General features: G+C 45.8%; 1 protein-coding gene across 3 annotated transcripts in view; it reads right to left on the bottom strand.

Annotated features, from left to right (window-relative positions):
- Positions 1–13,038, bottom strand: part of LOC126994829 (transcription factor AP-2-epsilon-like) — a 183,602-nt gene that overhangs the window by 49,163 nt on the left and 121,401 nt on the right. For 2 of the 3 annotated variants that reach the window (XM_050854103.1, XM_050854108.1), the window contains exons 6-7: positions 11,232–11,292; positions 2,287–2,542 (exon numbers count right to left, since the gene is read on the bottom strand). In XM_050854103.1, the coding sequence (XP_050710060.1) occupies positions 2,287–2,542; positions 11,232–11,292 (317 nt within the window). The remainder of the gene's footprint in view (positions 1–2,286; positions 2,543–11,231; positions 11,293–13,038) is intronic. The other variant, XM_050854113.1, reaches the window with a different exon arrangement.

Raw genomic sequence — 13,038 nt, forward strand, 5'->3', positions numbered from 1 at the left:
GAAGGAGAAAATGTGGTCGTGGATGATTGGAGGGTAGAGAAAAGAGCAAATGAAAGAGAGGGAAGAAGTGGAGGAAATGGAGAAGGAACTACGAAATGTGGATAACAGGAAAAAATAGAGAAAGGGGAGGAATATAGAATTAGGGTAATGGAGGAAAGGAGGGAGGGAGGGAAAGAAACAGTAGGAAACGAAGGAAGAAGGAAGGAAAAAGAGTGTAGAAAAAAATGAAGTGGAGGAGGAAAACTGATGAAGGGAGAGACGAAGAAAGGAAGAAAATAATGGCTGCAGAAAAGCTTGAGGATGTAGATAGGGAAGAAGAAAGGTATTTAGAGAACGATAACAGGAGGAAATTTTGTGGATGAGAACGAGAAATAAGAAGGGAACAAGGAGGAACAGTAGAGACACATGTGGAAAAAACGGGAGAGAAGTGGAGGAAGGGAGGGAGGGAGAGAAGGAGAGGGAAAGGCCGAGGAACAACCATCGAAGGGAGAAGGAAAAAAAAAAGAGGGTCGGAGGGGTCAAGAAGGAGGGAGAGAGGGAAAGAGGGAGAGACAAAGGAAAAAAAGGAAAAAGGGAGGTATGGGGAGACGAACTTTTACCCATTTTCAAAGTAAGAAAGGGGAGATAAAGAGGGGAGGAAGGGAGAGCGGAGGAATTTGAGGGTAAAAAGGAAAATAAAGGAAAGATGTGTGCAGCTCAAAGCGAATAATGAGAAAAGGGAGACGGAAGGGAAAGGGAAATAAGAGAGGCACGGGAAGTGATGTGGGAGTGTAGAGGGAAGAGAAGATAAAGATGGATAAAGAGGAAGAAGGAAGCCAGTTATGATAAGGTAAAAAAAACGTTAAAAAAAATCATAAATAAACTCCAATTGGAATCATGTTGGAAAAGAGAGCTGGTTAGGGAAAGTTCAAATCAAAATGAAAAAATAAGGAAGTAAAGAGGAATGATTCTTTATATAATGAGGCTTCTCTGTATAGTTCTTAAATAGCACGCCAGTCAAGGAGGATCTCTTTGTCACGTCACGGAGGATGCTTGGAACGTTTTCACCCCGTCACGTGTCTGTCTGCAACGTTCCCTTCACACGTGTTCGAGGGTCGTGTCACTTCCTACAACAAGCTGCTTTATGGACTCCCCCAAAACGCCGTCTATTTGTGCAGCGACTCTTAACAGTTTAGCGCCGACCGCTGATTGGCGCAATAACGACCAATCAACAGCCAGAGGAGAAATTTTACAGGCACTTAACGGCGAAGTGTGAAGCGGTGAGGCAGAGGGGGACAGGAGGGACAGGAGGGGACGTGGGAACCGACAGGACGGGGAGGAACGGATGGGGACAGGGACGGGGCTGGGAAAACACCAACACCCTCGTCCCTTCACTGTTTCCGTTCTTCCTATTCGTCTCACTAAAAGGCGTCCTGTGCGGCACCGAGTCCATCATGCAAGGTGGTGATAGACAAGAGGAACTACAGCGTGAGAGAACTTGAAGAGGTGGAGGTGCACGGCAGAATAGCTAACCCAGACCCAAGTGTCAGTCGTGCATGCAATTAAGTGCCCCGTTTGAGCTACACTTTAAGAAGGAAGATGTGAAAGCAGGCTACCCCAACGCTACCTGTAAGTGCCCATCATGCATACCCTGAGCGCCCTTTTTGAGCCTTATTGCGTTCAGTCTTAGGTGAGCGAGTGCCGGCCGCGACTTTTGAGTTCGACGGGTGTGCAAGCTTGAGGCGTTGAGGACTTCGATGTTGGTGTGAGTGAGGAAATGCGTGTGGTGAGACCGAATGGAGGTGAGGTGGCGTTGTCATGTGGTGTTGGGGATGTAGGGAAGGGAAGAAAGGATGGGGAGCTAAAGGGTGAAAGGAAGGATACTGGGGGTGTAGGTTCACGTGGGGACCCGGAGGTCGTTCTTTGAGACTCTTCGGCATTGTGAGGTTAAGATTGATGTTAATCCGCGGACGCTTGCGTGAGGAAGGTCGTGAATGGAGGGTTTGGGTGATTTGTGGCTGGTGAGGTGGCTGAGGAGGCAGAGAGGAGAGGAGGAGAGGAGGCTGGCGAGCTGGAGCGGTGGTCGGCGGTTCAGCGTGTCGACTTGGTGGCGTGTGGTGGAGGCGAGGCAGTGGTGGAGTGGTGGAGTGGTAGTGGTAGAGGAGGTGCATCTTGTGTGGTGGGCGCCGCCTCTCCAAGCCTCCGCAACGCTGGTGGTGGTGGTGGTGGTGGAGAAGGAGGTGGTAGGAGGTGCAGGGAAGGGTGAACGGAGGTGCGGGTGGAAGAGTGAACGAAGGGGCGTCTTACCTACGAAGGACGCCGCCCAGGATGGAAGCGTTGAGGCATTCGGGTGGGCAGAGACGCCGCTGCACCTCCGCTACCGTCACTTTGTATTTGGCGTTAGAGGAGAGGAGCGAGAGGCGGCCGGGCACGGAGCAGAAGGGGTCTGAGGGCGGCATGTGTCCTAAAAGGTTCTCTCTCAAGTTGTCTCCAAGTTTTCCTGCAACACTGGACGCCAACCGAGGCAGAGGGAACGGAGGAGGCGAGGCGGGAACGAAGGGAACTGAAAATGGTGTATAATGGCAATAGGGAAGTGTGAGGGGGAGGCGTTAAAGGGGTGAGGAGGTCTTGCATCTGCCTCTCAAGAACTGCAAATGGTTTATAATGGGCAATAGTGAAACTTGAGGCGGGAGAAATAGGAAAGAAGGGAACAGAAAATGGTGCATAATGGGCAGTAGAAAAATGTGAGGGGAGAAGATGAGGACTCGTGGCGCTCTCCAAAACCTGTAAATGGTGCATAATGAGCAATAGTGACGATTAAGGGAGGAGGAGGGGGAGAAGAGGAGCACTCATAGCTGCCAATAGAGTTGCTAGGGTGCGTGGAGGGTGCGTGAAGGGTGCTTATGGTGAGGGTGTGAGGGATGCAGTGGCACGAAGCAAAGGGTGAAGGGTGCTGAGGGTGATGATGGTGATGGTCAAACAGTGTAGTGAGAAATGATAGTGATGGTGACTGTTGGTGATGATACGGTGTGAATGGTGAACAGTGATGGTGAAATGGTGAACAGTTTTATGGTGATGGTGAGGTGTGCAAGGTACGGTGTGGGTAATGATGAGACACACACACACACACACACACACACACACACACACTCACACACACACACACACACACACACACACACACACACACACACACACACACACACACACACACACACACACACACACACACACACACACACACACACATACTACTACCGAGGCGTCCCATAAAACTTGACCTCAATTACAGCCATCCAGGTCGGCCGGCGAAGGGAAGGAAAAAAAGAAAAGAAAGAAAAAGAAAAGTTAACGTCTTAATTACCCTAAAAAAAAACATTTAATCAAAACTCGACCAAAGAATTCACGGCAAAAAAATGCTGGGGAGCGTTGCCCAACATTCCTCCCCCCAGTCCGCGGTCCCCCCCTGACTCTCCCCCCCGACTACGCCCCCCTCCGGGACCCTCGGCCGCACCCACCCAAGCAGATAATTTGTTTCCAAAACTAAGCACTTTAATTAAAATCCCAAAAATGTCAGCCACTCCAGTAATGCGGGGACGAAGGGGGATTGGGGGGGGGGACAGAAGGGGAAGGCATACGTGAGGGAAGCGGGAAAGGGGAAAAAAGGGGAAGGGATATATGAATGTATGGCTGGGAAAGGGAAGTAGGTAAAGGGGATGAGTGGGAACACGTGGAAAAGGGAAAAGGGAAACCGATATTAAAATGCATATATGGAAAGGGAAGTTCGCAAAGAAGGAAGAGGCAAAGGAAAGAGAAAAGGGATGTTGGTACGGAGGAGGAAGCCGATAAGGGAGAATTATTTGATGGGTAACCAGGCGAAAAGAAATGATGGGAGTGAGGAAAGAGAAATAAGGAAGGGGAGGAAGACAAAAGCAAGGACGGGAAGGAGTGATGAAAAAGGGGAGGAAAATAAAGAAAGAGAGTTTGGATTGAAGAGAAATGTGGAAGGAGGGGTGAGAGGGAATGATGAGGTGGAATGTGTGTGTGTGTGTGTGTGTGTGTGTGTGTGTGTGTGTGTGTGTGTGTGTGTGTGTGTGTGTGTGTGTGTGGGTGAGGGTGTGTTTAGAAGGCAGAGATAAATGAGCATCACGTGTCAAGGTTGCATGAGGTGGCAATTAGAGAGAGAGAGAGAGAGAGAGAGAGAGAGAGAGAGAGAGAGAGAGAGAGAGAGAGTAGCATAATGACAGGTGTCCACAGGTAAAACTATGTAAGACAAGGTGTGGAATGAAAGTTAGTTAGAAAGGTGGTGGTGGTGGTGGTGAAGGATGGGATAGTGGTAGAGCTAGGTAGGTGGAGATGGGTGGGGTGGGATGATAATGGTGGTGATGACGGGAGAAAGATGAATGGTGCATGGTGGGGCGAGGGGCAGCTGGGTGGAGGAGAGTGGAAGGGAAGGGAATGGTGCAGGGGAAGGGAACTCTGGTGGTGGTGGTGGTGATGGGAAGGAGAGGGTGACTAAGGTGGTGATGGTGGTGGTGAGGGTGGTGTGGTGTGGTGTCTACCTGAAGATTAAGGTAGGAGGTCTGAGTATGAGGGATGGATGTAGTGGGATTGAGTGTGGGGAGGGAGGGAGGGAAGGGGAAAAACTGTGTAGGGAGAGAAATGGTTATGAGGATAGGAATGAAGGGGTTGGGGTGGGGACGATGTGAGGGTTTGGAAGAGAGGAGGCATGTGTGAAACCGCCCTCTAAAGAAACGTTTTTTTAATGTAACAATCAAGAAATCTAGTCAAAACGTTTTCTTAGAGTTGGATAAGAACTAATGATTGCTGGGGTTGGGGTGGGGAGGATGTGTGGGTTTGGAAGAGAGGAGGCATATGTGAAACCGCCCTCTAAAGAAATGCTCATAATGTAACAATCAATAAATCTAGTCAAAACGTTTTCTTAGAGTTGGATAAGAACTAATGATTGCTGGGGTTGGGGTGGGGAGGATGTGAGGGCTTGGAAGAGAGGATGCATGTGTGAAACCGCCCTCTAAAGAAATGCTCATGTAACAATCAATAAATCTAGTCACAACGTGTTCTTAAAGTTGGATAAGAACTAATGAGCGTAGCGGTAATTTACATCAAGATAATTATTTGGTCCCTGTAAAGTCGATTAGTGACATAACCTTCCCTAGTATTTTTGTAATTCTAAATCACAGGTCACAATTAGGTCACATAGTCCTTCCCTTCACTACACATTGAAGTTGTTTGTGCTTTATATACGTTTTATGAAAGCACATTATATATTAAGCCTTGCCATTACCATCGTCTGAGGATATTTACCGCTTTTTATCAAACTCATTCATCTCACCTCAGATTATAACTACTATTTACCTGCCCACATTCGCAGTCACCTCAGTCACCTCACCTCGGCTAAAACTCAAGCTTACCACGAATACACACACACACACACACACACACACACACACACACACACACACACACACACACACACACACACACACACACACACACACACACACACACACACACACACACACACACACACACACACACACACACACACACACACACACACACACACACACACACACACACACACACACACACACACACACACACACACACACACACACACACACACACACACACACACACACACACACACACACACACACACACACACACACACACACACACACACACACACACACACACACACACACACACACACACACACACACACACACACACACACACACACACACACATATATTCTATACACGTAGTTCCCGTAAATTACAGACTTCCCCCGCGAGGAGAAAGGGAAGAAAAGGATGAAACTTGAGGTAGAGAAGGACAGGAGAGCCTCTGGGATAATCAAGGCCGCTCATCCAGACACAATGGACAGCTGTCACCCGCCGCCCCCCTCCCCCCCCTGTCGCCTGTGCCCTCGGGTCATTTCCCTTCACCTTTCTTTGACCTCCTTACCCTCACCCTTTCTACCTTGCCCTCCTTACCTATCTTCCCTCTACCTCCTCACCTCCGTCTGTCTGTCTGTCCTTCACTGTCCAGGTTAATTTTGTTTTAGTCTTTGGTATAATATTTTAAGGTTTTGGGTATAGGTGTTTTCTCTTTCCCTTCCTCCTTTCTTTCCGCTCTCTACTTTAAAAATTCTCTGTCTGTCTGTCTGTTCTCCACTGCCATAGTTGATTTGTTTATATTTTTAGTTCTACAATTCTTATTCTATTCTAGTACAAGTTGTTAATATTTTTTCCGTTATCTTCTTTCCTCTTCGCCTTTTTGTTCCTTTACTCGTTTTTTTTTTACATTTTCACATCTGTCTGTCCTCCACTGGCAGCTAATTTTGGTATGATTTTTAGTACTCTCATTTTTTCCTTTTCTTATACATTACATTTCGCATTATTGTTTCCTTGAGAAAATGAGTCTTCTGTTTTAAATTCAAACTCTGTAATGAATAGTCCACGTTCTGTATATACGCCGAAAGTTCACCGTCCTGTTATTCCTGTCGCTCCTCGTCTCCGCGAAGTCAAGCGTCCTGAGATTACCTGCTATCTTGTTGTTGTGTCCTTGAGCGGGGAAAGTAAACACCAGCCCCCGTCTTACCCTACCTCGCCCTCCTACCCCTTGAGCCTGTTCACCAAGCCACCGTCTCCTACCTAACTGTCCCCGCATCTCCCTCCCGTAGCTAATTATTTACGCCTGTCCACTATCTGTCTGTCTATCGGCGTGTCTGTCACCTCTTTTTCCACCTGGCTACCTGAAGGCGATATGACCTACACCGACCTCGATTCTAGACTCCTGAGGGACAACTGAAGCGATCTATGCATCTGCCTCGCTGGGGAAGAGAGGGTGGACTGGAGGGAAGGAACGCCTGCGGGGAGAGAGGAGGAAAGGCCCGGGGGGAGGGTGGAGGACTGGAGGAGGGAGGAAAAAGAGGGTCATACAAGCAACAACTGTTCCTCCTTCCTTTTCCCTTTTGTCTTCTTGGGTCTTTAGCTCCGTGTTTTTGGCCAGACGACCTTTTAACATGGTAATGTATGTAAATTTAACTATAACCACCGCCACCACTACCGCTCCCTCCCTGCCTCTCTCTATCTCCCTCTGTCCTTTCTCCCTTTCTATCTCCCTCGCTCCCTCCCTCCTTCCTAAACAAAGATCACACCCAAAGCTGTCAGGGGGGAGTCCAGGCGGCGTTCGTCCGTGCCCGTAACTCTTCGCGTGCCTCAATGCAGCGTCACGGTCCCTCCCTGATCGATGGGTTTTGGAAGCGAACGGAGGAGACGCGGCTTGCCATAGGGGCCAGATGGAGCATGGAGAGGGGCAATTTGGAGGTCCCCCCGTGCCCTTCCTCTTCCTCCCCTTCCTTCCCCTCCTTTTTAATGCTCGATTGGTCGGTGGCGGGACAATGTGGCGGCCTCCGGTAACCCGACCACCGACTCTATTAACGAGGGAGATAACGCTGCCGAAGAGAGCGTCAGGAGAGGCGGTGAAGGAGAGTGACAAGGCATCCGAGGGTGACTGTGGGAGCTTGGGTTTGTGGTGTGTTGATGAGCTTGTTGTGGTGTGTGTGTGTGTGTGTGTGTGTGTGCGTGGCGGGGGGGGGATGGGAGGGAAGTGTGTATAGAAAAAAAGTGATAAAAGGTGTAGAGTGAACGGCGAGTATGATGTTAGTCTTTGATCCTGCTCTTTTGTTGCTGTTTTGTTCCTTTGTGCTGTATTGTTGTCGCTTCGGTTATTTATTATTATTATTATTATTATTATTATTATTATTATTATTATTATTATTATTATTGTTGTTGTCGTTTTTGTAGTTAGTTTTTGTTTGCTTTCTTTTGTTATTGTATTGTCATTGTTATTCTTATTGTTGTTGTTGTTGTTGTTGCTGTTGTTGTTCATGTGTATTTATTCCCAACCCAACCACACTCATTTTAAGCAACCTTAGCATTAATAAAACCTAATAATAATAATAACAATAATAATAATGATAAAAAGAGCTAAAAATACTAATACTACGACTAATAATAATAATAAATACCACTACTAATAATAATGCTACTAGAACACTAACGTCTAATACAAATAACAACAACGGTGACTGTAATAACACTAATGGTAATAATAATAACACTCATAATAAAAAAAGATCACAAATTTAGGGATCCATATTTGAGTTTAATATTTTGATAAAGACCGACAGCATCAAAGGGTCGTTGGGCCGCCACGGGGTTATGAGATTTTCCTCTAACAATCAGGAGGGTTGACTACTGACCCCCCTTCACCCCTAAACACACTCCCTTCCCCCCTTCTCTCCCTCCTCCCTATCTATTCCCTTATCCCTCTCCCCATCTCCTCTTACCCTTCCTCCTTACCACCACCCCTTTCATTTTTCCTTTCCTCTTCCCTCTTTTCCCTTCATCCCTTCACCTCTTCTCCCTTCTCTATTCCCCTTCTCCCTTCTCTCTCCCCCTTCTCCTTTCTTTCCCATCCTTCTGTTAGCCCTTACCTCTCCTCTTTTCCCTTCCTCTTCCCCTTTCCTTAACATTTACTTCATCCCTCTCTTCCTTTGCCTCCCTTACCGTAGAACATACTCCACCTCCCTTTCCTCCTCCTTCTCCTTATCCTATCCTCCATTCCCCCTCCCCTTTCCACTTACACGACTACCACCGGCTTTCACTCCACTTTCCCCCTTCCTCCATTCCTCCTTCCCCTAACACTCCACTACCACCAGCTCTCTCTTCCCCCTTCCCCCTTCACAATTTTGGACATAATTCACATACTGGCCGAGGTAAAAAGAATATAAGTATGCTCAATATGCTCAGTTATGATGATTAATTACGAGGCGAATGACGTCATCTGGATCTATTTATTGCTTGCGTGGGAGTTTTTTTTAATGTTTTTTTTTCTGCGTTTTTTTTTTTATAATCGTGTGATGTGTGTTTGGTGTTTATGTTGGTGTTGATGAGGGCGGGGGACGCTTATTACTGTTTTTGTCGTTGGTGTTATTGTTACTGTTATCATTATTATCATCATCCTCATCCTCATCATCACTACAACATTGACGACTACTACTACTACTAATTTTTTTCAGCAAAGGAGTCAGTTCAAGGGCATAAAAAAAGGAAACAACAATGAAAAAAAAAAAGCCCGCTACTCACTGCTTCTACTACTGTCAGGAACGTTGTGTGAGGGAGGGAATAGTGATGCTGCTTTGGGTCTGATAAGTGGAAGGAAGGGGCGAGGAGGGAGAGAAGAGAGAAGGTAGAGATAGAGAAGAGGAGGGAGGTGGGAGGACTAGTGTACAGGTGGTGGACGGACACACACACACACGCACACACACCCACACACCCACACACACCAACATACATACCATGAGTGAACCTTAAGCATCTATTCTCGATTTACGGCGAGAACGAAAACGTCTTCAATTGAACCTCAAAACGCGGAAGCCGAGTGACATGTGACGCGAGGAAGAAGAAGACTCAGAATAGCATCCAGGAAATAACGAACCTGCACATAAAGGCGACAAGGAGGAGGAGGAGGAGGAGGTGGAGGAAGGGGGGATGGTTGTGTGTAGGTGGGAAGGTGTTTTTGTCGTTTTTTTGTCGCCCTTTGTCGCAGTTGTCGCCCCGTGTCATGCAGCGTCATGCGAGGGAGCGACAAACAAGCGCGGGCGGGCAGGAGACGTGAGCATGAAATAAATAAACAAAGCCAAGACAAGACAGCGTGAAAAATATGCTGATTCTCGCCTCCTTGAAAAAAAAGTCATGTTTGCTTATTTTCCTCTTCCTTTTTTCCGTTTTCTTTACCTGTCTATCTGTCTGTCTGTCTATCTAACCGTTCCATTTTTCTCTTTTCCTTCTCTATTTTCTTTTGTCTTTTTCTCCATTTCCGGAAGTAAGAAAGTTAAGTGGGTCTTGTTTTCCATGTAATTTTTTTTTTAGGTCAGTCTCGGTATTATTTTGATATCAACGGGTACCTCCAAACACCTGTAATTACGCCTTCATAACACCGGGTCTTGAGTTTCACAATTATTTTTAATGAGCCGGATATTTATGTGGCGTCCCTAAGCGTGAAGCTGGGCCTCTTTTTGCGAAGGAGTAAATTAGGCTTGAAGAGCGAGAATAAAAGAAAACATGAAGAGATAAAGGGTTGATGACTTTGCAGGAGGAGAGGAGGAGGAGGAGAAAGAGAAACGAGAAGAAAAAAAGATTAGGATTATGAACAGTAGTAGCAGTAGTAGTAGTAGTAATTAGAGGATGGTAAATGAAAAAAGAAAAGGAAAGAAAGAAAAGAAGAGAACAGGGAAATGAATAGTAGTAGTAGATGTAGTAGTAGGAGGAGGAAGAAGAAAGGAGAAGGACGAGGAAGACGAACAAGAGGGAAAATAAAGAGATCAAAGCCACAGAGGAGGCGAGAAGTAACCTACAACACAGACACCACTGGGTCACTCACTCTCTGGGCTGACTGACGGGGCTCTAGTAGCATTGTGACATGAGACTCAGGACCGCTAATGCCTCGCCTCGTAACACTTAAAGACTCCTGCAGACAACGCGCGACGCTCCACTCTTAGGCAACGGTGTAGCGCAAGATTCCCTCAAACAATACATGAACCGAACACAAAAGCATATTCTGGTAAAGGAATCGAAGCTTTTGTAAGGAAATTAGCATCAAGACGGTTTACTTAAGGTCTTCATGGGGTTATCTCTATGGGTTTACAAGTTCACGGTTAAAGTAATAGTGAAGAATAAATTGTTAAGTCGATATGTGAAGTTAGTGAAAAAAAGTATATGAAAAGTAACTCCAATACGGCTCACTTAGATATCGTACATAAGAGATTAAGCTTTTGGTACACAGTTAGGCAGTAAAACGGGTATATGGTCCATGGCATGAATTACAGACTGTATCCTAAGTTATTTTCTCTGAGAGTTCACGTCTTTGGCTCGTTCCATTTCTCTTATTAAGTCGAAAGTGTTATTTTCCAATGCAAGAACACGTCTTTATCCGAAGTAAACCAGTCACACGATACCTGTTATTAATTCAAGACAGTCCACTACGGTATTTGAGAGGCTCACGTGTTAGGCTTACATCTCTATTCTGGAACGGTTAACGGTTAACTATATATCATAATTTCTGATATTAATCAAGTCGGTGAGTGGAGGCGGTGAGGCGAGGCAGGAAACACGAGGCGCCATCGAGCACAATCCAATAACATCATATATACTCACCGCCAAAGCCATCGTGTTTGAAGATATCTCCGGTGAAGCTGGTGTCGGATTCTAGCACGCCCTGGAACAGAGTAGAGGAAATAGGATTACGAACGTGTATATACAGCACCCTGCTAAGCTCCTTCTCCTACTCACGGGGATTACAAAAGGTAGGAACTAGATGTAATACTCCTCCTAGGCTGCGAGGTGTTCTCATGAAAGGACTTTTGGATATACTCTTTGTCAAATTTTGTGTTGTGTGATGACTCTTCTCTTATAAGTGTTAATGAAAGGTTCCAAAATCCAAAATGCAAAAATGTTAAGAATGTAAAATAAATGAATTGTGTTGTGTGATGAATTTACCTTCTCTTATAAGTGTTAATGAAAGGTTCCAAAATCCAAAATCCAAAAATGTTAAGAATGTAAAGTAAATGAATTGTGTTGTGTGATGAATTTGCCTTCTCTTATCAGTGTTAATGAAAGGTCCAAAATCCAAAAGTGCAAAAAATGTTTAAGACTGTAAAGTAAATGGGGAGAGAAAAAAAGTCTTATGGTAATGATATGGATTAAGGGAAGATAAAGGTGACAGGATTTTTAATATGACAAAGTAAAGAAGGAAGTTGAAGAAGATAAAGAGGAGAGAAAAAAAGGTGCAAGAAGATGAGTTTAAGGAAGTGAGTTAAGGCAAGATTGGCCGTGGTAGTGAAGTGGCTGAGACGGAATGAAGTGAGCGAAAAAATAAAACTGAAAAAACTACACAAAACGTTGAATATTGCCGTGAGAATGAAGGAAAGGACGTGAGGCCGGGATAGAGTAGGGGTGAGAGAGAGATAGAGAGAGAGAATGAGGATGCGTGAAAAAAAAATATGTGAGGGTAAACTGTGGAAAAAAATATTGTAAAAAAAAAAGAACGTTTAAATTGTCAGAAAAAAGAAGAGGCGAAAAGGTGAAGATAGTGAATAGATATACATGTGAGGTAAGGAATGAGTGTGTGTGATGAGGAATATGATGAAGGAAAGTGAAAAAAAAGTGCAGAAAAAATGAAAGGGGCGAACAATGAAAATAGTGAGTGGAGAATATATAGTTGAGTGAGATGGAATGGTATGAAGGGAAGCGAAAAAATAATAGCGAAAAAAAGAGTTGAATGTCTTGCCGTGATGTGACAAGCGTGGGAGTACAAGCAGGCAAGCAGGCAGGCAGGCAGTGCAAGCAGAGGCAGCAGGCAGGTGAAACATGCTTCGGCTCATCCAGGTGTATCAGTGTAAAGCCTTGTGTGTGTGTTTGTGAAGTGCGAGTTAATAACACACACACACACACACACACACACACACACATTGGTAACGCCCGCACGTACACACATGAATGGTTTCCGCCTCCACATAAATTTCAAGACAAGATCTTCCACTTTCTTCTTCCTCGTCCTTCCCTCCTCTTCTTCCCCTTCAGTTCCCCTTTTGACCTTCCCATCATCACCTTCTTCGTTATTTGCCTCTCGCACCTTCCGTTCTCACCTGTCCTAATCTGCCAGCGCCAAAGAAGGGCCCACATCTGTCACCTGCCAATTATCTATTCAACACCTCTTGTCGAGCGCACAGGGACCCACCTCGCACCTGTAGAACGCCAGGTATACGGCACCGATCACACTCCTAATGACATATAGTTAAGGGCTTATTTTTGTCGCTTTACACCTGAGGGCCGGGATTAGAAAAGAAAAAAAAAGGGGACGGTAAGGAAGGGAGGGAGGTGAGGGAGGGCGCGATGGAGTGTTACCTGCCTTACAGACCAGGTGATGATGTGTTCAGGTGTTCCTAATGGGTTTTGTGTATGG

The sequence above is a fragment of the Eriocheir sinensis genome, chromosome 7 (assembly GCF_024679095.1).
Source record: "Eriocheir sinensis breed Jianghai 21 chromosome 7, ASM2467909v1, whole genome shotgun sequence".
NCBI lineage: Eukaryota > Metazoa > Arthropoda > Malacostraca > Decapoda > Varunidae > Eriocheir > Eriocheir sinensis.